Raw genomic sequence first — 26,999 nt, forward strand, 5'->3', positions numbered from 1 at the left:
TAAAACAAGATCAATCTGTAATAACTTGTACCTCTAAACCATAATGAAGTGTAACTGCATAGCAGCTCCTGTGTAATGACAATGTTGTTCTGATTCTATTATTGGCTTAATGTGTTGATTTGACAGTCATTGTTCTTTGCAAGGTTTTGATTCATTGAATGTGTGTGCTGTTTGTGTTGGGTTGCTTGTAAGGGTGGGGTAATGTACAAGCTATGTCTACTAGTCTTCCACTTTTCATACGTACTTGGTATTTGCTCAAGCACAGTAGAGTAGCCTAACTGAAAAAAGGCAGACATTTACATAAGCATATGCACTAATAGCGTACAAAGTTCACGTAAGGAACTGAGAGGACCCTTTAAATACGTAGCATGTTTCCAGTTATTGTCCCTCCACACAAGAAAAGTAAAGTCAAAGGTAATTAAGGCTATTTTATAGAAACCATTTACAGATGGCTCCTCCCTCTTGCTGCTAGAGAGATAACTGTTGTTTGATCATGCTATCAGTTCATTTCTGCAACTGAACTCACTGTGGCGTGAACAACATGCTGTCTCATGGCTCTTATTCCTGCGTCAGGTCCTCACTGGAGGACAGCATCAGAAGATAATTAATGTACCGTATGAAGGAGCATAGAAAACAGCGCCTTAGTTATAATGAAGAGTCTGTTGGTATACAAGAGCCACAGCTACCATTCTTGAGAGTATAGAAAGAAAGTTTTCCTTTATAATTGCAGACTGTACTGCTGCCTTCTTCAACTTGTACAATATGACTTCATCAAAATATTGTGAGAAAATGAGCTAATATAGACGTAGTTTGTTCAAATCATAATGTTCTTAAGAAGAGTTAAGGCAGAGTAAAATGGCACCAAGGAACAGATATTGTGCATAAAGCTTCAGTCAGCCACGACTTGTCGGTTGGCTTTTGTGCTGGATGGGTGAAGAAGTGTGTAGAAAAGCTAGATTTGAAAGTTTGTTTTGATAGGGTGCGTTTAAAATAAGTTTCACTTTTAATCCCTCAAGCCTTTAAAAAGCGTTCTCTGACAACATTTGATCTGTTACATTTCAACTTCGAAAGTACCGACAGAAACTAACTTTCAAATTCTATTTTCACAAAATTCCTTACTGCATCTTCCCTCACAAACTGTGTGGGTTTCACTCATGCGGTTTAGTCATGTTGTGACATATTTGGCTTGCAGCAGCGCTCATGTACAATCAGTCTGTTTGTGATTATGAGTTACTCCCTACAAAACCCCCAGTTATCATGGGAGATGTAGTTTCTCTCAGCAGGTCTGGAGAGAGGTAGTCAATGGGTATGGTGGGGATGGATTTTGTCGGGTGCTGAGGGGGGCCAAGTGGGGGAGTCTGGGATGAGTGAGGGTTGAGGAGTAGGCTGTGCTGGCAGTCAACATCCTGTACCACAGTGTAGTCCGAAACAGGGGGGAGGAACAAGGCTGGCGGAGACTCAGGGACGATGTAGGGGGACTGGTACTCCCCTACCACTGCACCAGGGTGCAAGAAGACCCCCTGCTGAAATGTGGTCTCCAGGGACTGGGGGGGCACAGTTTGGTACTCCTCTCTGGGTAAAGGGGGGATGGGGGTGTTGACGTGGCGGGCACTACTTTCCGTGGTGTAGCCCCCTCCCTCAGGATGTAACACCAACAGCTGCTTCACCCTCTTCCTCCACTCCTCAGCTTCACTCTCTTCTTCGCATTTCTCCTCTTTAACTTTCCTGCTCTGCTCCGTGATGGTGCTGTTCTCTTGGGAACGTGGTTGTTGACCAGGGGAAAGCATCACCCCTCCAGCGGGAGTAATATCACTCACCTGAGCGTAGAAATCCACGTTGACGCAGCTCTGAGTCTCTTCCAGTTGAATCTGGACTTCTGGAGCCTGGCCAAAAACTGGAACCTCCCGGTTCTGGGTTTTCACCCAACTTTGGTTACCCAGAAGGGGCTCACCTTTGTGGAGTTGGCTGGACAGAAGGGTAGACATCAACAATAGAGCCCCCGGCTCAGCAAGGTCTGGCTCGTAGCAGCTAGCTCGACCAGAGTCATCATCAGGGATACTGAGAGGATTGAGAGAGAGAAACGTATCATTACATAGCGAGCAGATGACACCATGCGCAAATTACCATCAAACAAACCGAACATCTGAATACCACTGAACCGAGAGCGTACCTGAGGGTGTGTGTGCAGCCCAGGTGAGTGTGGTGGCTTGGGTAGGGTGACGCCAGTAGACGCTCGGTGTCAGAGCTCTGATTGTCCTCTTTTTCCTCGAGCTCAGACTTCCAGTCCACCTCGATGAACTCCACCCAGGGGTCATCCTGGTAGAGATCCTGAGAGTACGAGTGGAGCCCGCCCATACCCCCGCCACTCAGGATGAAGTTCAGCTCCTCCAGTTTCCCTTTCTGGTGGGATCAAGGTGATGAGAGACTGACAGAAACCGCCAGAAACACAATGGCAAAGCCTTCATAACCCATCTGATATTGCTGTCATTATTGTTTACCTTAACTTGTAAACAGTGTTTGTTTTTGTTTTTATAAAACACAGGACATTCTGGTTAAAAGTTGTACAACACTTGACAATTACTGATTGAATGGCAATATGACATATGTGACAGGTGCTGGTATTTTAGTACACATCAAGGTGATGGTAATTTTTCTGTTTTTCAGATCATGAAAGTGCAGATTGTAAGCTTTCAAATTAGGTATCATAAATATGTATCATGCATTCAATCTGAAAATATTGGAAGGAGATTTGCTTATTTGAATGTTGGTACCTCTTAAATCAACTAGCGGAGAGAATCTCCTTGAAAGAATTTGCATTTTTTCACTTTCTACTGGCAGGCAATGGGGTGGGAACAGTGGTTAACTCCACCCCAACCATATGGACATCGCTGTTGCAACTGTGCTAGCTAACATAGCTAACAACAGTTTCGCTAAGGAAGACATACAAATACATGGCTATCGATTCTCTGCATGACAAATTATGAGTATCCAGTTACCCTAAAAATGTTGTCTGTTATATTGAGTGACTTCTTCAAAACTCTTAACTTTCACAATATGAAAAAAAGAAAAGTGGTAAAAAATAAATAATCTTAGGGCGATTTCAAGATTGATGATGTGCAGACCTTTTTACCAGCACATGTCACCATATACTGTATTTTTGGCTGCTTTAGGTGATAGTATCAAACAAGAATACTGCATTGTCAGTTGTATTTTGCTCTCTCTGTCTCCTTTTCTTTCTCTTTGTCTCTCTCATACAAACACACACACAATTGATCTGTGATGTAGTACCTTAAGTAGTTCTGGGTCTATCCCTTTGATTTTGGGTTCTGGAACAGGGGGCAGTAGAATCACCATCAGTCTGAAAGGGGAGGAGGAACATATTTTGACAATGATGATATAATATATTTTCTGTTTGGATGGTTGGTTGGTGTGTGTGTGTGTGTGTGTGTGTGTGTGTGTGTGTGTGTGAGTGTGTGTGTGTGTGTGTGAGTGTGAGTGTGAGAGTGCTTACCTCTGCTGTTGAGAGAAGACAATAAGCATAAAGAGTGTAATCGCGCCCACAACCCCAAAGATGAGGACCAGCGTAACTGGAAACGAGGACTCTAAGAGAGAAAGTCAATATCCTCTTCATTAATCATTTCAGAACAACGTTATGCATAATGCCCTCTTTAGTATGGACTCACAGTTTGCCTCACCACAATCCCTTCCTTAACAATCACATTTTACTTGTCAGATCACTATGTAAACAGACTCTGTCCCTTGTCCATTAGCTCACTTCCTGACAACTTACCTTTGCTGGAACCTCCTGGCACATACACAAAGACAGAGTCACTGAAGTCCCCGAAGTGTGTGGATGCCAGCGTCTTGCAGCGCACGCGCACCTCGTACTCATCTTCTGTGTGAAGGCCATAGACAGTCTGCTGGGTGTACCTGTCAACATCCAACTGGAGGGAAATATGAAGACTTAGAATGTTGGTACCAGAAATTGTGTGCGAGTGTTGGTGTCTGCTTGTGTATCATTTACCGCATCCCAGTGTGTGCTCTTTTTCATTCTGTACTGGACTTCGTAGACCAGTTTCATCCAGCCTAGTTTGACATCAGCCGAAGGTGGAGGGTCCCAGCTCATCATAATGTCATAGTGCAGGTCTGAGAGGCTCACGTTCAGCAGAGTCCAGTTCAGTCTCACAGGGGGGTCAGGGTGCACTATCAGAGGGCAAAGGGAAGAATATCAACATCTGGTTGCCCGCCCATCCATCCATCCATCCATCCACCCTTGTCATAATCTTTCCACTATTCCATATACAGACCTGAATGACCACCACAGTTAACAAGAATATTTACTGCTCATGAAATAGGCTCCAGATGGGAGCCCTTATAACAACACTCTCTGGTTCAGTAATGGGCCTCACCAATATTCTCCACAGAGAAGCAAAATTGGTCATAGGTGATGTTCTGGTTCTGGGAGCGCAGCTCCACACAGTAGTTGGTCCAGATGGAAGTGTGGTTCTTGTTGAAGTAGCACTCATTCTCCACTGAGGAGGAGTACTCAGGACACTCCCTCCACTCACTGGACATGGATCTGAGGAATAGGGGGAATAGAATAGAAAAGGAACAGAGATTGAAGGAATAGAAGGTAGGCAGAGAGGATGTGGAAAAATGTATTTCACAAATTGTGGGTGAGATCAAAACCTAAATTAGGAACATTTGCACATGCACACACTCACTTGCTCTTCTTTAGGTAGAAGACTCGAAGAGCTCCAGGTTCTGAGAGGTTCTGGAAACTTCCAGAGCTCCACCAACATCGGAACGTCTCTTGCTCATTGGACTTACAGGAGGTGAAGTGAGGGCCCCGGAGAAAGGGATCTGAGTGTGGGCACAAAAGAGAGCGAGAGAAAGAAAAGGCGAGGTGGTAGAAAGAGAAATTTTGAATCTCATGATTTTACTTGCATTAATTTATCTACACTATTAATTTGTATTTATACGATGAAACAGCTGGAACCAATTTACAAAGAGTCTTGGTAGTTTTCTGTTTAAATAGTGGCGACTCCACATAACCTTGTTTTTCTTTTTACAATTACACTTATGCCAAAAGTATGCTGACACCTGCTTCTTGAACATCTCATTTCAAAATTATGGAGACTGTTGTCCCCCACATTGCTGCTATAACTTCACCTACTGTTCTGTGAGGCTTTCCAATTAGATGTTGGAACATTGAGGAAGAATTTGTTTGACTGTGAAGGCCAGTCAAGTTCTTCCGCAACAAACTCAACCAACCATTCCTATATGTACCTCGCCTTATGCACAAGGCAATCATCAAGCCAAAACAGGAAACAGTCTTCCCTGAGCTGTTGCCACAAAATTTTCTCGAAAGTGATTGGTAATGTTTTAGCATGAAGATTTCCTTCAGTTCCCAACCTACCGGTATATGCTCTTATGGCTGAAATCTGGCATCAAAGCACAACTAGAAGGTTGGAGGCAATTACAGAAACAAAGCATTTGTCAACCGCAAATGAATGCTCATCATCATTTTTGACTAGGTGTCCATATAATGAGCAGACATACAAAGTTCTTTGCCAACAACACATTTGTTAATCCTTTGGTTAGGTACTCTGGTACTGTTTGAGTTTGACAGGATACAGTGCAATGACAATGACACTAAATAGCTGACTGTCAACTTAAATTTGAGGTTATTTCAATGAATTTCTTTAATAACTTGTATCTTAGAATTGTATAGACATAATCCTCAAATTTGATGGCAACAAAAGTACTTGTCAAGTTTATAATTATGTACACTAAACTAATCATATCTTACAGTACTTCGCATATCCTTTATATGCAGTGAATATATGTCTATAACTCTATAAAAATTATAATACCCGGTACTGACGCTTCAAGCTAATACAACGAACACTGTGCATTTCAATGTTTCTCTTTGAGACTGCTCTGGACCAGACTCTACTCTTAAATGGACACTTTAATCTCATTGTCACTGTATCCTGACAACTCAAATGCTAGAGTACAGACTAGAATAACAAAATCTGTGTTACTATCCAAAGTTGTGCTGTGAAGCCTACACACAATCTGAATTGAATTCAATGTATCTTCTTTTGAAAGAAATGATTAGGTTTAATATCATATCTCACCCCCTCCCCCCTCCCCCCCCACTTAAACCTCATTACCCCCCCCCCATCCCTCACTCCTTATACACTCGTGTTGCTCTTCCATGTACCGTACACCTTAACTCCTCCCTCTTTCCCAGCCCCGGAGGGTATTCTCTTTGCTGCCTCCTTCCTTCATCACCCTCCTCTTGACCACTACTCCTCTCCTCAGTCTCATCCAGACCCTATCTTTGGCGCAGCAATAAATACGTGTCTGAAGGTACTATTGATTTCTGCTCCCCGCTCTCCTTTTACTGATTTCTACATCACAGAGTTGAGTCAAGAACACGTTGCACACATCTAAAAGCACATGTAAACACGCAAACAGAAATTGGAAACACTCCCAACTGTGATTGAAATCTGAAAGGCTACGTGTGCCAATGCAGAATGTGTTTGCTGTTCTGTTCCTTCAGAAAAAAATTATTTACAATGCATTGCATTTGTCATTGTTTAGGTAGCATAAAATAAACTGTGATATCTCTTGACTGAGCCATCAACTAAAAAATGCGATTTGATGTGTAATGCGCTGTAGACTGTTGACATAATTATCCCATTATAGGCCTGGTAACTACTGCAACTACATGTGTTTGGCAGTATGTGTGTCATCATGCTGTATTTCATGGTTTTGTTAGTTTTACTGATGGAAATATTCATTGTAATTTGAGACATTCGAGTGGCAATAATTTGGAAATACCGTTTCCTGTTTTGACTTGATAATGCCCCCATGCACAAAGCATGATAGACTTTTTTTTTGTTGAGTTTGGTTTAGAATCACTTGACTGGCCTGCACAGATCCCTGACCTAAACACAATTATCAAACTAATTAGGGATCAATTCTAACACCATCTGAAAGCCAAGTCTAATCACCCAACATCAGCACCAAACCTCTCAAATGCTCTTGTGGCTAAATGGAAGCAAATCCAGCATAAATGTTCCAATGTCTTTTGGAAATCTTTCCCAAAAGAACAAAGGCAATTATAGAAACAAAGTGGGAACCAACTCCAAAATAACGCCCATGATTTTGAAATGAGAGGTTCAACAAGCAGGTGTATACTGAGCGGTGTCAACATATTATTTACCATATGCTGTGTGTGTGTGTGTGTGTGTGTGTATAGTACATATAGACCGACAGAGACATATAGAGGCTAAGTTGTCATTGCCAAAAAACATAATCGATGGACTGCTGAGGACTTAAGAGGATGTTCCATTTGTTGGGTCACTTTAACTAGAAGCAGTGACAAGAAAATCACTCATTGTTTCTAAAAGTCCATCAGCACACAGCTTTGTTCTAAGTATAACATTAACTTGCCACAGATCCCTTGGTAGTACTTTTCTTTGCTACTGACTTAGCTCTTTGCAAACTGGATTCCGCCAGCTATAAATGTACAATTAACCATTGGACGTAATTGCGTAATAATGTACAAATTGGGTAAGGGGGGATGGATCGATTTACATGCACTACTATAATAATAAAAAGGCAACGAAGCAATGCTTTGAATAGGAGCAAGGATCTGCAAAGGCACAGTGGTAACAGCTAAGGCTCTGGTGTAAACGAATTGGTCAGCTACAAATTTACAATTAACCATTGGACCTAATTGAGTATAGAAGTTTTTTAACTTACTTAAAATGAATTGGTCAGCTACAACTGGCAAACTCAAATGATAAATTACATGCAAAAATGCGGAAAACGATATATGCCAAAATTATGCTGGAATTATAACACTTTTGGTGAAATCTATGCAAATGCACCTTAGGTGGCATGAAAAAATAAAATGCTCAGTGACTAATTTGACAGCTGCTGACTAAAACGGTGACTAAAGCAGCAGCAATATTTTGCCCTTTGTCTCTACTCATGCACTTATTAATGGCACACAAGCCACCTGCCTCTGATGATTTGTTAGGTGAATGATATTTCGCTACATCCTTTGTTTCGGTTAGCAAGACTAAAAGGGTGTTTATGAAAGGTAGTCAATGTGTGCGTCAGTCAGAGGATCCTAGTTTGAACCCCAAAGATGGCAAATGAGATTGTAACTTTCACTGCTAAACTGTAATGAATGGTAGGGTTTTTATACAGGCCACACAACTAAAAGTGCCCCTTGGTCTGATACAGTGCCGGTCCTAGCACATTTGGTGCCCTAGGCAAATTGGGGCGCCGCCCGCCAACCACAACACGGACACATGACTTGGCGCGGTTGGCGCCCCCTGCTGGTAGTGCGGGAGGGTTAATTAATCAGAATCAGAATCAGAATCAGGTTTATTCGCCATGTATGTTATACAAACACGGAATTTACTGTGGCAGGGAGGTGCAAAACACTAAACATATACAGATCTTAAATTAAGTAAAAGTACAAAAGTTTAACTATTTCTAAGAACTAAACAATCTAAGAATACAACAATTTAAATATAAAATAAAAAATATATAAAAATAAGAATAGAATGCGCAGCGTGAATGGTCAACATAGTGCAATCGGATACTGAGATAAAGTGGCTTATGCATACTGAATTGCCATTAGATGGACTTATAATAGTTAAATAAGTGAATGAATGTCGTGTAATGGATGCACTTGGGATGCAATTGCCGCCCCCATTTCATGCCGCCCTAGGCGGCTGCCTATGTCGCCTATAGGAAGGACCTGGTCTAATGGAACAGGGGTAAACTGGACAGTGTAGCCTAATTATTATTATTATACAAAATATACTCAAATCACTGTTATTTGACTTTATTGGAGAAATTAGAGCAAGAATTGTCAAAGTAAAGTTAAATGAAGATTAACTTTAATAACATTGCAAATGGGGGCCAGGGATCAAATCCATCTTTGGCTGTTTGCTGCATGTCTTTCCCTCTCTCTCTCCTTTCCTTTCCCGTCACACTTAAAATCTGTCTAATAAAGCATGAAGAAAAAAGAAAACAATCATAACATTGCAAATGAATTAAATCAATTACAAGGCAAACGTGACAAAATAACGTTTTTAAATTGTGCCTACTCAAAGGTGATTATTGTCATTTGGAAAGAGAAAGAAGCCAGATCTCATGGCCAAGGTTATATGAAGAGGGCCTAAAAAACTGAGTAGAAGAAAAGATAGAACAATGGTACATATTCGGCTTCATACCACGGTCGTCTGTGAGAAACAACCAACCAGACCACATCTTGAAAACATCAAGCATATATTTATCTCGAAACTCAAGACAGACAATTGGACATAAACAATTCGACAACAAATAGATTTTAGTCTGAGTATTTCTTTTACAAGACAGTGAGTATTACTGTAATGCAAGGAAGTCTTAGTTATCATTCAGTGTACCACCCCTGATGGTGAACAGGGTTAAGTATGTGAACTCCTACACAGCTTTTACCAATTAAGTCCTGTCATACGAGTCATTTTCAGGGAGATGGAGAAAACAAGAAATGCCGAACGGAAGGAATGAAGGAGGAAAGAAAGGGAGGGAAGGAGGATAGAAAGAAAACATGGAGGGAAGGAGGATGATTTCTTTAATAAACTTTCCAGGGTTCCATGACTGAGTTCTGATGTCCTAAGGCTGGATGTTATGACTCCTTACAAACCTAGGGCTTTCCTGCTAACTGCCCAGGCTTTTTTCATTTAACATGTTATTGCTTTCACTAAGGTCTTGTAAGGGGTTATGGTGAGAGTAAGAGTCGATGTGAAATATTCATATATCGACTACGGTCTACAAACGGGTTGGGTAAGTGAGACTGCACAAGAGGCCTGCAAGGGGCGTTTATTTTCTCTATCAGCAGCTCTTCTTTGTATACATATGTGTCATGGTTGTTGAGGAAGAGTGGGCCAGTTGGCTATTCCACGGGCTTGGTTGGTAACCAATAAAAATAGTCTGGAAAGGGAGGTAGACAGTTTATTTGAAGACACTGGGTCAACATGGCTACTGAGGCCTGAATAATAATCATGAGGTTCTGCAAACCTGGTGAAGATAAAAACGACAGACAGAGGCTCTCAGACAGCCAGGTTGGTAAAAGATCTTAGGGGTAAGGTTCTTGGATCTATGCCTAACCATTTGCGATTCAGTTATGTGTAGACATACTTAGGCCAAGCCACAACTGCACAAAAGACAACCAACAAATATTTTTTTATATATTTCCTATCACCCCCACCTCTCTCCCTTCTTCTTTCATCCCTTGGCCTCTCTTATTAATTGACTCTCATTTTCTCTCCAGCTAGCCCATGCTTATAAGCAACCTCTAAACCACAGGTCACAGTCTGGAGAGGTTCTGATCCACTGCCAACACCATAAATCCTCAAAGTGCCAGGAGGGGCCCACGTCTTAGTACATTAGGAAGTGCTTTCATGACTGCATAATCCATGCACCCTCAAACACTGGTGGAGCCAGTCCCTAGGAGGTCAGATCTTTTAGTCCTGAATTAACCAGACATGGGTCACTGTCCTACAACACAAGCACATGCACAAATACACACACACACATACTGTCCAGACACATACTGCACACACCCTGAGAACAACAGCAACATTCCTAAAACTATGTGGCAAGCCAAAACTAATCCATTTTAAATTCTGGAGTGTCCCTCATTCAAACCAAATTTAGCCGCTCTCCATTCCAACACAGCGTTCTTGATTCTTGTGGTTTCCTCCCAAGTGCACACGTGGGCCCTCGAACCATCAATCTGTTCCTCCCGTTCCTCCCTCTTTCTATTGCACCAATCCCACCCTACCACTATCTTTCCTTCCATCCTGTCCATGGACTTTGACTCAGACTGAGTCCAATATTTACCCTCCACAGTTGTATTGATCTGTGGTCTGTTTGACTTGAGAAAGGGGGAGATTTGCCCAACACTGACCCAGTCCTCTTGGCAAATACAGACTTCTTTGACAGACATTTGTTGCGATATGATGGGTATTATAATCTAACTCCTAATGCCACATTTAAAACTATAGAAAGAGCAAAAGCAGATAATGTCAATGTGCCAGGAACCTTGGGGTTACCATGGACGACGAGCTCTCCCTCACGGCCCACATTGCTGCGGTCTCCCGGTCGTGTAGATTCACCCTCTACAACATCCGGAAGATCAGGAGATACCTGTCTGAGCACTCCACCCAGCTGCTAGTCCAAGCACTTGTCCTCTCCAAGTTGGATTATTGCAACTCGCTGCTCGCTGGTCTCCCAGCATGTGCAACCCGCCCTCTTCAGAGGATTCAGAACGCAGCGGCCCGCCTGGTCTACAATCTACCCAGACGCTCCCATGTTACCCCGCTCCTCATCTCTCTCCACTGGCTACCTATCATGGCCCGTATCAGATTCAAGACCCTGGTATTGACCTTCCGAGCAGTGAACGGGACTGCACCCGTCTACATCAAGTCTCTCCTGCAGCCCTACACCCCCACCCGTCACCTACGGTCTTCTTCAGACAACCGCCTGGTGGTCCCACCGCTCAAGACCGCCCGGTCCCAACACAAGCTCTTCTCCTGTCTGGCCCCCCAGTGGTGGAATCAACTCCCCACTTCCATCAGAGACACTGACTGTCTCTCCACCTTCAAGAAAAGGCTCAAGACGCACTTGTTCCGGGAGTACAACGGTACTTAGGAATGGTTCGCTTGACCCGATGTTAGTTTCCTCAAGGATCACAATGACTCTTGCTTAGAGACTTGTTGCTCTTGTGGTTAGTGGTAACTGACTTAAATTTTTGTACTCGCTGTGATATATTGTTTATTATTGTTGCTTGCTTTTTTTCCACAGGTACACTTGCACTTATAGCAGCTCATGTTGTTTAATTGTAACTTGTTTAACTACATGCTCTCATGGTTCTTCCCTTTGGCACTTATTTTGGTTGTTCACAATGTGTGCTTCATGTTTTGGCTACTCGCAATGTTTTGTGGCTATCTCGTTGTTATGATCAGTGACCTATGCACTTTGTAAAGCTCTCTCTTGGAAGTCGCTTTGGATAAAAGCATCTGCTAAATGAATAAATGTAAATGTAAATGTGATGAGCTGTGAAACAATTATTGGTCAGAAATGAGAGTGCCACCCGATGCACATTTGTGTATTGTGCATGAGGGTGTGTGTGAACAAACATACATATTTGTGTTTGAGATTAGCAGTGACCTACCTGATGATGTCATGCTGTCCATGGGTGAAAGTCCCAGAGCAGTCAGCCAACTACAGGAGGGGAGCAGGTAGAGAAGGATGATGCGGCAGAGGGAAGAAGATGAAGAGGCCATAACGTCAGATTCCTCTTGCTGGAGACAACAGACCGATTGAGAATGGGATCATGGTAAACAAGAGAGAAGAGAAGGGATATACAGAAAGAGAAAAGACAATTAGCAGTGATGCTCTGTGCCAACATACTGATGTGAAATACTGAGCCAATATCTGCTCTCTCTCTCTCTCTCTCTCTCTCTCCCTCTCCCTCTCCCTCTCCCTCTCCTCTCCCTCTCCCTCTCCCTCTCCCTCTCCTCTCCTCTCCTCTCCCTCTCCCTCTCCCTCTCCCTCACCCTCTCCCTCTCCCTCTCCTCTCCCTCTCCCTCCCCTCTCCCTCTCCCTCTCTCTCTCTCTCTCTCTCTCTCTCTCTCTCCTCTCTCTCTCTCTCTCTCTCTTCTCTCTTCTCTCTCTCTCTCCTCTCTCTCTTCTCTCTCTCTCTCTCTCTTCTCTCTCTCTCTCTCTCTCTCTCTCTCTCTTCTCTCTCTCTCTCTCCTCTCTCTCTCTCTCTCTCTCTCTCTCTCTCTCTCTCTCTCTCTCTCCTCTCTCTCTCTCTCTCTCTCTCTCTCTCTCTCTCTCTCTCTCTCTCTCTCTCTCTCTCTCTCTCCCTCCCTCCCTCCCTCCCTCCCTCCCTCCCTCCCTCCCTCCCCCTCTCCCTCTCCCTCTCCCTCTCCCTCTCCCTCTCCCTCTCCCTCCCTCTCTCTCTCTCCCTCTCCCTCTCACTGATCTAGTGGCACAAGCAGTTGTCATTTATTTTCAGATGGGCTGTGTGAAACATGACACCGGACAGGGCATAATTAACATCTAGGCTGTCCTTGTTCTGTCTACCCCTCCACATGTTGCCCACTGTGTTTGTTCCAAGTATTTACAGTAAAGTATCCCTTCAGAAAGGACAAACAGTGTGGCGATCACAACAATCGGCTAAGTGCATTAAGCATTGAGAAAGCTTAGTGAATTACATGGTAATTATACCTGATTAGATTTGATAGATTAGATTAAGCCAGTGGGTTACTAACTTTCAATAGCTTTGTGTTTACAAACCATAGATTAAGTTGCTGTTCTGTGTAAATGTTTTAATCATGTTAGACAGCTAGATTAACTGATAAATTATAGCGATCTGTCTCTAACTATTGCCACGGAGGATTTTGTCAATTCTGCCAACTGAATTAGCAGAATATAAAACTGATTCCCTGAAATGATTAAATTCTGCAAACCTGTTACTGTAACACAATGTCGAGAAACGTCAAATGCTCATTTTGGAAGTAATGCTAATTCATATACTTAGGGCAATCAGTTCCTTACTGTTTTTTCAGTTTCTAATACATTAATCTTAATGTATTAAAAAATTAATAAAAACGCATAAATGTAATCTCCATCATAAGCAACATCATCACAAGCAAAACAGTGTTCTTTTTGCAAAACAGAAATACATTTTACATTGCTTTCATACACTGCCAAGCACATTTCTTAGGTGAACAAATCATGTCCAAAATTTGGTCTCAATTGATACAAATCCTTCCCATAACTGTGAACCTCTTCTCATTATGTGCAAATTGTATTTGCGCCAAAGTTCAACCATCAATCAGTCCTAATTCATGCATAACAGTTAAACCTTGTAATGTGCCATGCAAGGAGATATTTTCCTTACGATATTGTGAGGGAAAACATCTATGTGGGATGCTGAAAATGCAACCTGATCGACAAGAGCAAAGAGTGAATGTAATGTTTATTAAAATTAATTAAAATTTATGCTTTATTTTAGTTGGCTTTTTTGATAGTGCTTTTATTTTAGTACACGGAGTTTGTAAAGAACAAAATGAAAAAGGCATATAAAAAGCTTACTGCAAAATGGTAAACACAGGCGGCAAACAGTAAACACAACTACAACACAGTTGTTATCTGTAATTCAAATGACTCAAAATTGTTCACACTTGTTTTTAATGGTGGTTTGGGACAATGTCAGCTTTTACCGTGGTATCCGTATACAAGAATAGTTCAACATCAATCAGCATTTTTTACTGTAAATGTTTGCCTTCCACCATACAGCCCTTTTCTCAACCCAATTATAGATTTTTTCTCTGAGTGGCGGTTGAAAGTCTATGACCAAAACCCATATACCAGGGTAAATCTCCTAGGTGTGGAGTGTTTTCAAGGCTGGATCCGGCACACCAGAGGGTTTTTACCCCGTTGTTTCTTTGTTGACAGTACTAAGTTGTGATGGTTTCTGTAATATTTTATTTTTTGCTAAATGCATTTACAGTGTTCACATGAACACATTTTGTAACTATATGCCCTGGATGCTGTGTTCTCCATTTTTTTGTGTTGTGTCTAATGATTTCTCCATAATGTTTATATATTGATATATATAAACATTATATGTTTATGTGTTTATGATCTGAAAGCATTGTTTGATTTTGAGCACAGGTTAAATGGTTTAGGGGCGAGTGTTTGATTTTGCCAGAAGAGTCAGAGCTTTGGGAAATTTTGTTTGAAGATTTGGTTTTGTGTTTACAGTTTTGAGAAAATGGGTGACCGTTTCAAGAAAAGTGTTTTAACAATTGTGAATTGTCTTCCTTTAAACCATAGGAGAATTAGTTTTGATTGTTTGGCCAATATTAAACCCCATACACATGTAATATTTATGTTCATTTATTGTTAAAGAAGAAAAACAATAAAGATATTTTTTTTTTTTACACGCAGGTAGGTACGTAAACAGGCAAGTAATCACTGCATTTGGTCTGAACGCAATGAGAAGGTGAAGTTTAAGCCATCAATCAATGTTTTTTCAATGCTGTTTCATCTTGACTTTAAACCTACTCAGAGATGCCCCCTTGTGATTGGATTGCCAACAACAAAATTGTTGGGAAAAGAACAGGAAAAAATCTCTTCTTTGGTTTGATGTATCTTACCGCAACATAACGTACCGTAGCATAATGTAACATGCCACAAATAGTCTGCGGTTTCTATGGCAAACATCTGTATCCACACAACGGGGCCATCGAAACCTATGCCTTTATAAAACACTGTAACACTTAGATAAAATGTCCTTATAAAACCATTTCTGCATAGCCACGGCTTAGGCTTGATGGATATACCCCTGGCTGTTCCAGTGAAAGTCTGGTGTAGTGCTTTATTCCTAATATATAGTTTGTTGCTGGTCATCAAGATGGTGGACAGACATTTTGTTTGACATTTATGTCCAACCTTTAAATATAAGACAACCTCTCTTTACTGTCTCCTCCTCCCCCCTGGCTATTTACAGCACAGGCTAGACCCCAAACCTTGTTCAACACTGGCTGTCCTGAGACCTTGAGCGTTTTCTGGTGACCCACTCCACACACACACCCACACATGTTAGTTTGGTTTCCTTAGTAACAGCAAATCTATACAATGAGAAATAATCAAAGCCATTCAGAGACAAGACAGCAGAATCCATATTTCTAAAATAAACTAATATGGAATACGTGAGTGTGCTTGTGTATTGTCAAGCCAGAGGGCCAGCATATATACTGCAGAGATTCTAGTGCAAGGAGTGTTGCAGGCAGAAAGGTTGTTTAGCCTTGAGAAATGGTTTAGTCCAAATGAAATTCCTCCCTCACACACTCTTTCCACACCAGCACATCATAGGCCCCTCCTCCATCCATTTCCCTTTTTTCCAGTTTCTTTCTCTCCATTTCCACTGGCTGGTGTTTTATAAAAGGTATGTTTGGAGAAGTTGTAGAACAACAGAGCTCCATGCTATGTTTCCCCAATGCTAATCCCAAACTTCAGTCTTCCCTCTATTTTTAACAAGGATCATGCTCTCCTGTGGAATCCAACCTTCTTGGTGGAAGCACACAGAGTCTACTCCCACCAGCCTGTCCACAACTTATCACTGGCCCTTTGACAGGCAAGAAATAAATGTTGGCCAATCAGAGGAGAGGGAGTCTCTGTGGCTCTAGCCCTGCCTTCTGAGGTCCCAAGTTAAACACTGAGGTTCTACCCCCATAGCCTCCACCTTGTGTGATTTCACACACACACACACACACACACACACACACACACACACACAATCTGTCTCCCACAGACAACCCTGGACCTCATTTTCTTCTGGGATCTGAACTCTGCTAGTCATCTGAGGGTAGTTGGGGGAGGGTGAGGAGTTCTGAAATGGCGGAAGATAGGGGGTGGAAGTGAGGGTAGGGGGTTGAGGGTGTTGAGGAAAATGTCAGGGGGTGAGGGGTCACTTTGTGTTGTTTGAGAGTGGTCTCTACCCCTGGCCCCTTCAAAGTATACATACAAAACACACAGAAAATATGATAGCAAAGCATAGTTCAGGACCTCTAGGAAAAAATAGTGTGGTGAAAGCTCTTGTAAGTATGCAAGGGAGGCAAGAGTAATAAATCATCTAACATTTTAACGGTTCAAAATAAATTCGACATGTTATGGTTTAATGTGAAATTACCATATCCTAGCCTGGTCACTGCTATAATTTTGAACACAGAATTGTAAAGCAGGTCTCACAGCTATGCAGATTGTTCTAGTATCTATTTTGCATCATTTAACTTGGAACAACGTTTTACCGGACAAGTGATAAAGTCGAGCCCAACTAGTGGTGGTGAGAAGGGTAAAGATTATCTGGCACCTTATACTGTAGTCAGTAAAATTAACCTCAACACATTGTAGATAATTCCAAGATGTGATGATTAAGTGGCCTCTTGATACACAATGAGGTGACAACATCACCCGGTGTAGACATGACAGGCAGCCAGATTTCTCAGAAGCCCACACACACACATTCTAAAACAAAGTGGCTACAGAGAGTATTCAGACACCATTACTTTTAACACATTTTATTGTGTTGTAGTGTACTGTAAATTAAAAAATGTTTTCCCAGTAATCTACACTCAGTTACTCATGATGACAAAGTGAAAACAAGTTTTTAGACAGGGATGTGAATTCATGAAAAATTCAAAACTTAAATCTTAAGAACCTGCTGTAAAGATGACTATCTCAGCAGCATTCCATCAATCAGGCCTTTATAGTAGAGATGCTAGACGGAAGCCACTCTTGAGTAAAAGGGAAATGACAGCCCCAATGGCATTTAAGGTTGGAGAGCATGTGAAAAAGGATGATCTGGTCTGAAGAGACACAATTGTAACTCTTTGAGCAGAAGAACCAGGCACTGCTCATCACCTGGCTTACTATACAGTTCATACAGGAAGCATGGTGGTGGCAGCATCATGCTTTGGGGGTGCTTCTCAGTAGCAGGGACAGGGACACTGGTCAGAGGTCCTCCAAAGTGCACGCAACCTCAGACTGGGGTGACGGTTCACCTTCCAGTATGACAACAATACAAAGCATACAGCATCTGACTGTCCTTGAATGGCCCAGTCAGAGCCCAGACTCAAACCTCATGGAACATCTGTGGAGAGACCTGAAGATAGCAGAGGCTTCCCAAACAATCTGACAGCTTGAGAGGATCTGCCAGGAAGAATGGGATAAACTGCCCAGATGCAGTTGTGTAAAGCTTGTAGAGGTGACCCATGTAGACTTGCATCTGTAACTGCTGTCCAATGATATTCTACAAAGTACTGATATAAGGATCTGAATACTTATGTAAACAAGACATTTCATTTTTAGATTTTGTATGCATTTGCAAATAAATAAATAAAATGTTTTCACTTTGTCATTGGCAATTGAGTAATGGGAAATAAATGGGCAATCTTAATCATTTGCAATTAGTTTTTCTCAATTGCTAAGACACATTTCTTGAAACCCGTCACCCATTTTCTCAAAACTGTAAACACAAAACCAGATCTTCAAACTCAATTTCCAAAACCTCTGACTCTTTTGGCAAAATCAAACACTCGCCCCTAAACCATTTAACTTGTGCTCAAAATCAAACAATGCTTTCAGATCATGAACACAGCTTATCAATATATAAACCACAATTGAGCAATCATTAGATACAACACAAAAAAATGGAGAACACAGCATCCAGGGAATGTATTTACATGTAAAGACAAATTTGTTTATGTCTACACAGTAAATGCATTTACGTAGCAATAAAGAAAATTGATTTTGGATTTTGAAACACTGGATTTTGGTGTTTCAACACCCATTGACACTTTCCTGATGTATGACTATGTTTAGCCTGTGTTCTGCACCTCTCTTTTGCTAACCGTCTCTGGAGGAGGGGATCCCTCACTGAATTGCTGCTCCCAAGGTTTCTTCAGTTTTTTCTCTAGTGAGTTTTTCTGGGAGTTTTTCCTTGTCTTCCTTGAGGGTTGAGGTTGGCTGAGGGGCAGTTATATGGGCATATGTGAAGCCCTCTGTGACATTGCTTGTAAAAAGGGCTATACAAATACTGTAAATTTGATTGAATAATATTACAGTAACCATCACAATTTAGTACTGTCAACAAAGAACAAAGAAAAACGGGGTAAAACCCCTCTGGTGTGCTGGATCCAGCCTTGAAAACACTCCACACCTATGTCACCACAGGCCGATTCCATTACCTGTAGGATATTTTCCCTGGTATATGGGTTTAGGTCATAGACCTTCCACCGCCACTCAGAGAAAAACTCTTCAATTGGGTTGAAGGACTGTATGTATTACAATAAAAAATGCTGGTTGATGTTGAACTATTCTCGTATACGGACACCACAGTGAAAGCTGACGTTGTTCCAAATCACCATTAGGAACAAGTGTGAACAATTCTCTCTCTCTCTCCCCATCTATCTCACCCCCTCTCTTTTTCTTTCAGACACAGACACTTTTTCAAATGATAAGAACATTCATGTTTACTCAGTTACCCTGGCTGACTAAGAGTGGGTCAACTTCACAGCACAGAGATGACAAGGGGGACTTGGGGGCTGAGGACCACCAGCATGACAGCAAGAAGCCTCAGCTAAGAACAGCACATCATCCAAGGTTCCCACGCAACTAAGACCTTCTGGTTGTGCAAAGACCCTAAACTCTTAAACATTAGAGCCACTCTACAAACACCTAACATTAAGTGCTTTCTACATTCAGTCTAATCCCCCATTTCTGCTTGAGTACAGTCAGGGGCGTTGTTAGACCCTTTTTACTGGGGCACGTGCACGTGGGGTAAGTGGGAGTTTCCCATATAGAGATGGGAGGGGATGCGTTAAGTGCGCCTAATTATGTATTCCGCGGTATGTACAAAAACCGCCTGTGAAAGCGCACCTCTATTTTGCGGTGAAAATATATGCCTCCTGGTGAAATGGCAGCCGTAACCAGAGCAAGACGAAAACATGGGCCAAGCATTTTTGCCACAAGGATCACACTTTTTGAGTTGAGTGAACACAAAATCATTACGCGTTACAGATTAAGCAGCCATGCAATATTAAAGTTACTGGAAGAAATCAAAGATTACATCGAATCTCCGACTCAGCGTTCACATTCCATTCCAGCAGCTGTTAAACTCCTCCCTACATTACAAATATTGCCATCAGGATCATTTCAAACAGTCATCGCTGTTTTGACTTTGGTGGCTGATAGAAAGAGAGGAGGCCCATTCAATTGCGCGTTTAAATGCTCGCAATGTACGCTAAAGTGGGCGGAGAAAGGCGCTGATTACCCGATGACCTACAGGTTTCGTAAATACGACGTAAACTGAAGTATCACAGCGTGTGCAATCTGTGGGTTGGCCATGGCGCTAATAACGCTACGTTTGAGAATGTAAGTACATTAGGCCCTCAGTATCCCAATCAACGCTTGTAAAATCAAAGCAGTTTAACCGAAAACACAAACCGATGCCCGCAGAATTCCCCGTCAGCGCGCTCCCCTGAGCTTGCCAAAGCCACTGCAGCACGCACACAGAAGTCCAGGTGTCGGGACTCGGCACACAAGTCAGAATTGAGGTAGGCTAAGAAAACATTACAAAACTAAAGTTTCTAAATGATAGGCCTACCGATCTTTTGACTAAAACATAAAAACAATTACATGAATCTCAAATAAAAAAAATTGCGCTCAAATGATAGCGAAAAATTGCACGCTTGCATTAACTATTGATGTCCCTGCCAAAGCTGATATAAAAATTGCGTCCCTTAACTGTTGTATAGTGGGTTAAACAAGGGGAGTTTCTATACCCTGGTAGTGCATTGTGCGCAGCAAGAGTTTTATGTGTAACAACGCCTCTGGGTACAGTAACTTTACATTCGACCAGAAGAATGTGTAGGCGAATATGTTGGCCTTATCCTGCACTGAATCTGATGTGATTGTGTTACATGGCTAACAGTGAGCTGAACAGATAGCAAGTGCAAGTGAGGGAGACATAGAAAACGCCGGGACCCAATTATTGAATGTTAACTATTTTAAAATACATACACATACTTTGTACAAGTCTAAATAATCACAATGTGCATTATGGTTTATCATAGAAAAGTAACTGATCCAAGACAAAAAGTTCAAGGTTCCTTATGGACCTAAACAAGCACACAAGTAGCTTTACCTCCCATACTTTAAAGTACAGTATACAACACCAAAAACTAACATTGGGCATGCACACCAGAGTAGCTACCCTGCCACACAATGCTTCAATTTTTTTGCAAATGTAGGGATGCAGAATACACACTGGTAGGAAAACTTGGGCCAGATGAGGGCTGGGAGAGTAAATAAATTAGAGGTTATTTTAGATGGGCATGGGCCAATATGAACTTGACAATACACAGGACAGTGAATTGATTCCATGCCAAGGTCTCCTCAGCACCAGTAGGCAGGGGTATAGTGTTATTTGGTGTGATTGTCTGCAAATGTGTGTGTGCTTGTGTGTGTGTACGTAAAGGAATCCAGTTCTGCTCTTTGGATGGTGCTCATGTCTCTTGCTCCTGTTTCATAAGAGGAGTGGAAAAGTCAGAGTCAGCACTGGGCCTAGAAGAGATTCTGGAAAGGGATCAGGACACACATCTGCAAATGCTGCCAAGGGGGAAGGTGTGTGTATGAGTGTTGTCTTTTGCTTACTGTGCGTGTGTGAGTATGCGAGAGTGTGCTTGTGTGTATGACTGTGAGAGAGCAAGAGAGTTTGAAACTAACACAGAGAAATGGGGTTACTGTTTGTGTACACGTGTTTGTGTAAGAGAGGGATCGTAAGAAAGTGAATTCTGAAGCTGTACACAACTATAGAGTAAGCACAGTATGGAATTGTCCTGCAGAATTTCAGACCATGTGTATGAGAGACTGCGTAATTGTCCCATTTCTGTATAAGAAATATCCATAAAACATCTCAAGAATCCATCAATACATTGTCAAAGTCCTTAATGTAATGTTTTTCCAGAATGATTCCGTGGGCTATATCTGTCCCTTGCAAATCAGTCATGACAATAACAGCAAGTCTTCACAACAACATCCAATCTGAATGTACCTTGAGTTTAGCCACAGCTACTTAATATCTCTTAGCTGTATCAATAGAAGAGTGGTTGCTGGTTAGCAGGGTGAGTTATTACATCATCACTTGTACAATGTTGAACCTACTAAAGGATGTTGAACAAGTACACTCTATAAACTGACAACAACAACAAAAACTGTCCCATAGCCCTCTTTTAAATTAGGGTAATAGGTTTGAGCACTGATTTGAAAGTCAAATAACCTAAGCTACATCCATAATGGAATGCCGTTTTAGTCAAAATTAAAATAAATACATAGGTAAATAAATGGATAAATAAATATGGCTTTGGGAATGGGAATAAATATATAAATATAGAATCATATAATTATATAGCTGAATTCATTTATCTACATCAATAAATAAATACATTTACTTATTTCAAAATGACGTTTTTGTAAAGACATTTATTTATTTCATGGGACTTTTATTTCCTAATGCCACGTTTATATATTTCATGGGACTTTTATTTCTTAACGCCACATATTTCTGTGCTGTATTTATTTCCAATCCCAAATGCAAGCGAGAGGGGCGTGGTTATGTTCAGATCAAAGCAGCTGCAGAAGATCGAAGGCAGATAGGGACACCTAGATTCAAGAGATGACGGAAGACATAAGTAGTGTCCGAGATTGCATGCTGGCCTTAGGATATAAAATCGATCAGCATGGCTTGTCAGGGGATATCATTTTGGCACACGTTCAAGATTTTGTAGAGGTACTTGGGCGATAAGTGCTCTACAGAACATAGACATTAATCAGTCTTAAATAGTTTGAGACTTATCAAGCACTGTGTTTGTGTGAAAGATAGCAAGTGTAGAAACCCACCATGGGGCTAAAGATATTCTTAATTTTGCTACTGTGTATCAAAGGGTTAAGCGTATTTTGATTGTATTATCTGGGTTAACAACGACGATCAAAGTATTAATTTGTAATAGGGGCTGTGATATTGTGGTAAATACGGCCATTGCCTCGAGACAACCCCAAACACGTGATTAGCCTAACATTCGGATATTGTCTGGTGTGTCCACGGTCACCAGTTGTTTTCAATGAACCCAAAACAAAATGCTGCCTGAATGCCAAGGTAGTTAATAAATATATGACTGAAATCTTGCTCCATGAGCTTGAATAGCTCGCATTGTATAGCAACGGACCACCAATCATTTTGCTGTTTTTGCTCTAGTGCGATCGAATCCAACTTCATGCAAGCTTGCAAATGTTTTATTTTCTTAGCCTACAGCAGCAAATATGAGATGCGACTTGAAAATCGCCAATAATGTTTGTGAATTTGTGACGAATCTGGTGATAGAGGCCGACAGCAGCTGCTGCTGTTGGGTGAACGCACAGCTGGCATGCTTACGGAAACCAGGTAGTCAGGAAACCAGGGCGATAACACCGGGCGTCCAGCACATACAGCGCTACCTGTATGGGGGGTGACAAGTGCCCTTGTACGGCCGAAAAGCATACAATGTAGACAAGCTTTGCCCACAATATCTGTGTCGTCTCTGCCTTATTATTATTGGTTCCCAATGGGAGTGATGGCGGCGACCAAGTACGTGTGGGGACTTTGTCTTTCAAAGCTGCGACGTAGCGCTGAAGTTACCTTTGGAAACATTGCATTAGCTCATGTTACGTGTAACTCGTCTGCAAAGCTAACAATCACCGCCACCGCTACATTGCTACGCCTGCAAAGCAGACAATCACTGCCACCGCTACGTCTTCCATTAGGTGGTATGTTAGCTATAACCGGTTTCAGGTCGGAAACTGTAGGCTAAGTGGCTGGCTAGCTATCAATTTTTCAAAAGGACATCATCAGTGTGGCTATTTCAGCTAGCTAGTGTTGGGTTGTATTGGCAGAGACCTGAACAGCCAAACCTGTTATGTCACTGACATTAAAACGAGTCGAGTGGTAGGGGTTTGATTTAATATTGAAGAATTACATAAATTATAATATCTGGGTTTGGGTATTGTGTACTGTGTTGAATGGGTCTTGGTCTGGACACGTCTTGGTTAGTTGCAACTTTTCATTGCCAATATTGACAACGCAATAAGAAACTTGACTTTAATCGACCTCACTTTTCAATTTGAAGCAGTAAATAATAATACATTTATTTTTAAGGCGCCTTTCTCAGCACTCAAGGACACCGAATCCAAAGGTATGGGTAATGTCTAGAATGGTCTGGCTTCACATCAGGTCTCACTAAATGGTAATACCGGCATGTTATAATGGTGAGGCTAGATAGTTATAGCTAGCTGCCTTCTTATCGACCTAGCTATCCACATAATGGCAGACGTAGCGATGTAGCGGTGGCAGTGATTGTCTTCTTTGTTAGGCATAGCGAGTCTCAGACTATTTAAGACTTTGTTATCAATGTCTATGTTCTGTAGAGCAGTTTATCTGCCAGTACCTTATCAGTACCTCTACAAAATATTCAACGTGTGCAGTGTTTCCTCTAGGATTTTTTTTAGCAGTGGGGGCAGGTCTGTCTGGCAGACTAAGGCCAACATGCCATCTTTAACACTACTTATGTCTTCCGTCATCTCTCGAATCTAGGTGTCCCTATCTGCCTTCGATCTTCTGCAGCTGCTTTGATCTGAAGACAACCACGCCCCTCTTGCTTGCATTTAGGATTGGAAATAAATACAGCACAGAAATAATGTGGTGTTCGGAAATATATGTGGCGTCAGGAAATAAGTCTCAAAAAATAAATAAATGTGGAATTAGGAAAAAAAAGTCCCATTAAATAAATGTTGACATTACAAAAACATCATTTTGAAATAAGTAAATGTATTTATTTATTGATGTAGGTAAATGGATTCAGCTATATAAATATATGAGGCTATATTTATATACTTATTGCCATCTTTTTAAATTTCAGGGTTTATTTCATAGCCATATTTATTTATTTATCTATTTATTTACCTATTTATTTATGTAATTTTGACTAAAACGGCATTCCATTATGGATGTAGTTTAGGTTATTTGACTTTCAAATCAGTGGTCAAACCTAATACCCTAAAAAGAGGGCTATGGGTCAGGTCAGTTTATATTTATCTATTTATTTAATTTGGACAAAAACGGCATTCCATACATCCAGTGGTGTGTGGGTCTGGGCCTAATAAGTAAGTTGTGCGTGTAACTGATGTCTCTGAAAGCTCCCTTCCACAATACACTCAACTACATCACCTACAGCCCAGGTCTGCCTCCTAATATCATGCTAGAGAGAGAGAGAGAGAGAGAGAGAGAGAGAGAGAGAGAGAGAGAGAGAGAGAGAGAGAGAGAGTATTCTAAAAGCCCCCTAATACAAGGGGGGCATATCTGGGTTCATCTTTCGGACATTATGTTTGTTATTGAGGCAGGTATTAAAGCTAGCACAGAATGTATACGAATTCATGTCTCATTCACGTCTTGTGTTCATGCATTACGGCCTACATATGCCTTGTTGTAAATATATGCTTGCCAATGTAACATATGTGTGTGTCGTTCTACTATACAAAATAGCATGCAAGATATGGCCTCACCTCAAACACACAATCATAATCAAAAACGTGTTTAATGTATTTATATAACGACATATTAGTGTATACCTTCTCCTCACTCAACTCACTTTTCCTCTTTCTGTTCCTGTTAATCAGGATATGGACAGGGTATTCTTGTCATGCAGGAGAGATATTACACGTGGATTTGATTTACGAAATAGTTTTTCCTAACCCCCACTCTATTGCCCACCATGCTTCTCTTGCGTACTTTCAATGCCACGCTAAAATCTGCCCCTTCATGCGCCCCTTAATTTGGTACGTTTGGTGAGTTCCCATTGTTAATCAAAAAGCAATGTTTCTGGTTACGTTTTTACATCAATAAGAATCAATCCAACAAATCTAACGAAAATATTTAGTCAATAAAAACTTTCCCCCTAGTATGCAAGTTGCATTCGCACCCAACCCCCTAGATCTTCTGTTGAAGCCTATCAATGAATATTCCAAACTGTATCCTGATGCATATTTTGATTTTGTCAACATTAAAACATACTCACCCAATACAATGTTTCCTGGTGACAAAAATCAAGGCAGTCGACTTTTACATCTGACAGTCTGGAAATCAAGACACCAACACTCCACTCCGTGTTTTAGTTTTCAAACTCCCGAGTCGGCGAACAAGGCGAGTAGATAGAACAGATAGTTCATGAGCAACGAGATAATTGTAGCCATCCAACTGGTCCCTCTGAGCAGCAAAGGGGATTCATTAAGCTAGTTCGATCATTAACTGCTCCTAACAGGCAAACTGGGGGAGACAAAGCCCCTTTAAACACAGTGTGCTGCTGCTCTTTCCTCACACAGCAAAGCGCCCCCGCCCGGTAAAAAAAAAGAAAAATAATCTTTACTGCAGCAGAGAAAAAGAGGACAAGCAAACCAGAGGTTTATGGCGCGAGAGATGAGAGCGGTCGTGAGAATGCCAGCTCTCAGCTCGGTAACACATTCCAATTGGTAGGTTTACAGTTTTCATACGCACAGTAAGGACATGTGAACATTTTCAAGTTATCATAATTTTCCTTTACGATTTCTCAAAAAGTCACATCTATCCAAACTACAGGTCTATCAGACCACCAAGTTAAAAACTTCATAATCGCAAAAATAGGCGTACAAAATTGTAGCCTTAACCTTACGCCTTTCGTCCAGACTCAGCTCACGTGTACGACCCACCGGACATCTGATCTCATGTGGGGGGTCAGATGGCTGAGCGGTTAGGGAGTCGGGCTATTAATCAGAAGGTTGTTGGTTCGATTCCTGGCTGTGTCAAATGACGTTGTGTCCTTGGGCAAGGCACTTCACCCTATTTACCTCGGGGAGAATGTCCCTGTACTTACTGTAAGTCGCTCTGGATAAGAGTGTCTGCTAAATGACTAAAATGTAAATGTGGCGATGGTCTATGGTCAGCGCGGTCAGCTTGGTAAAGCAACCCTTGTCCAAGGCCCCCTTAATAAGGGCTCGATTAATAAGGGTGTTTACATCTCCTTCCATCTCCACCTCTTCAGAGATTAAATCAAATACCTTTTTAATGCCCAAATTTAAGAGTATATATGGTAATTGGAATTTAAACTGATTGTCATTGAAAGTTACTTGTGACCTGTACCAATATTGCAATAATAAAATGTGTTCTATAATACACATTTCCTTGATATTTGGACACAAAATTATAATACTCCCCCCCCACACACACACACATTTAAGGCAATACTGAAAATTATTGGTATCTTATCATCAGTGCAAAGGTA

At 41.5% G+C, this 26,999-nt stretch overlaps 1 protein-coding gene across 2 annotated transcripts; it reads right to left on the bottom strand.

Annotated features, from left to right (window-relative positions):
* Positions 1–22: 22 nt before the first annotated feature.
* Positions 23–26,109, bottom strand: ghra (growth hormone receptor a). Of its 2 annotated transcripts, none has more exons than XM_062454157.1 (10): positions 25,761–26,109; positions 12,254–12,303; positions 4,725–4,863; positions 4,410–4,579; positions 4,025–4,203; positions 3,791–3,944; positions 3,512–3,602; positions 3,289–3,358; positions 2,171–2,400; positions 23–2,058 (listed from the first exon to the last, which is right to left on the bottom strand). In XM_062454157.1, exons 2-10 carry the CDS (start codon positions 12,273–12,275, stop codon positions 1,224–1,226), a joined length of 1,890 nt encoding a protein of 629 aa, XP_062310141.1. In that variant the 5' UTR covers positions 12,276–12,303; positions 25,761–26,109; the 3' UTR covers positions 23–1,223. The 2 variants fall into 2 exon arrangements, with proteins under 2 accessions (XP_062310141.1, XP_062310140.1); XM_062454156.1 differs by having other exon boundaries at positions 12,254–12,383; positions 25,761–26,104.
* Positions 26,110–26,999: the final 890 nt, after the last annotated feature.

This window comes from Osmerus eperlanus, chromosome 28, assembly GCF_963692335.1.
Source record: "Osmerus eperlanus chromosome 28, fOsmEpe2.1, whole genome shotgun sequence".
NCBI lineage: Eukaryota > Metazoa > Chordata > Actinopteri > Osmeriformes > Osmeridae > Osmerus > Osmerus eperlanus.

Bases quoted from the DNA above. Each gene is read 5' to 3' on its own strand.
- ghra (XM_062454156.1), bottom strand. From the start codon at position 12,365: ATGGCCTCTTCATCTTCTTCCCTCTGCCGCATCATCCTTCTCTACCTG. The intron at 3,359-3,511 runs GTAAGCACTCTC...CTCCCCTTTCAG, and splicing joins GTCTTCTCTCAACAGCAGAG to ACTGATGGTGATTCTACTGC. The intron at 2,059-2,170 runs GTACGCTCTCGG...CAATCCTCTCAG, and splicing joins GGCTGCACACACACCCTCAG to TATCCCTGATGATGACTCTG.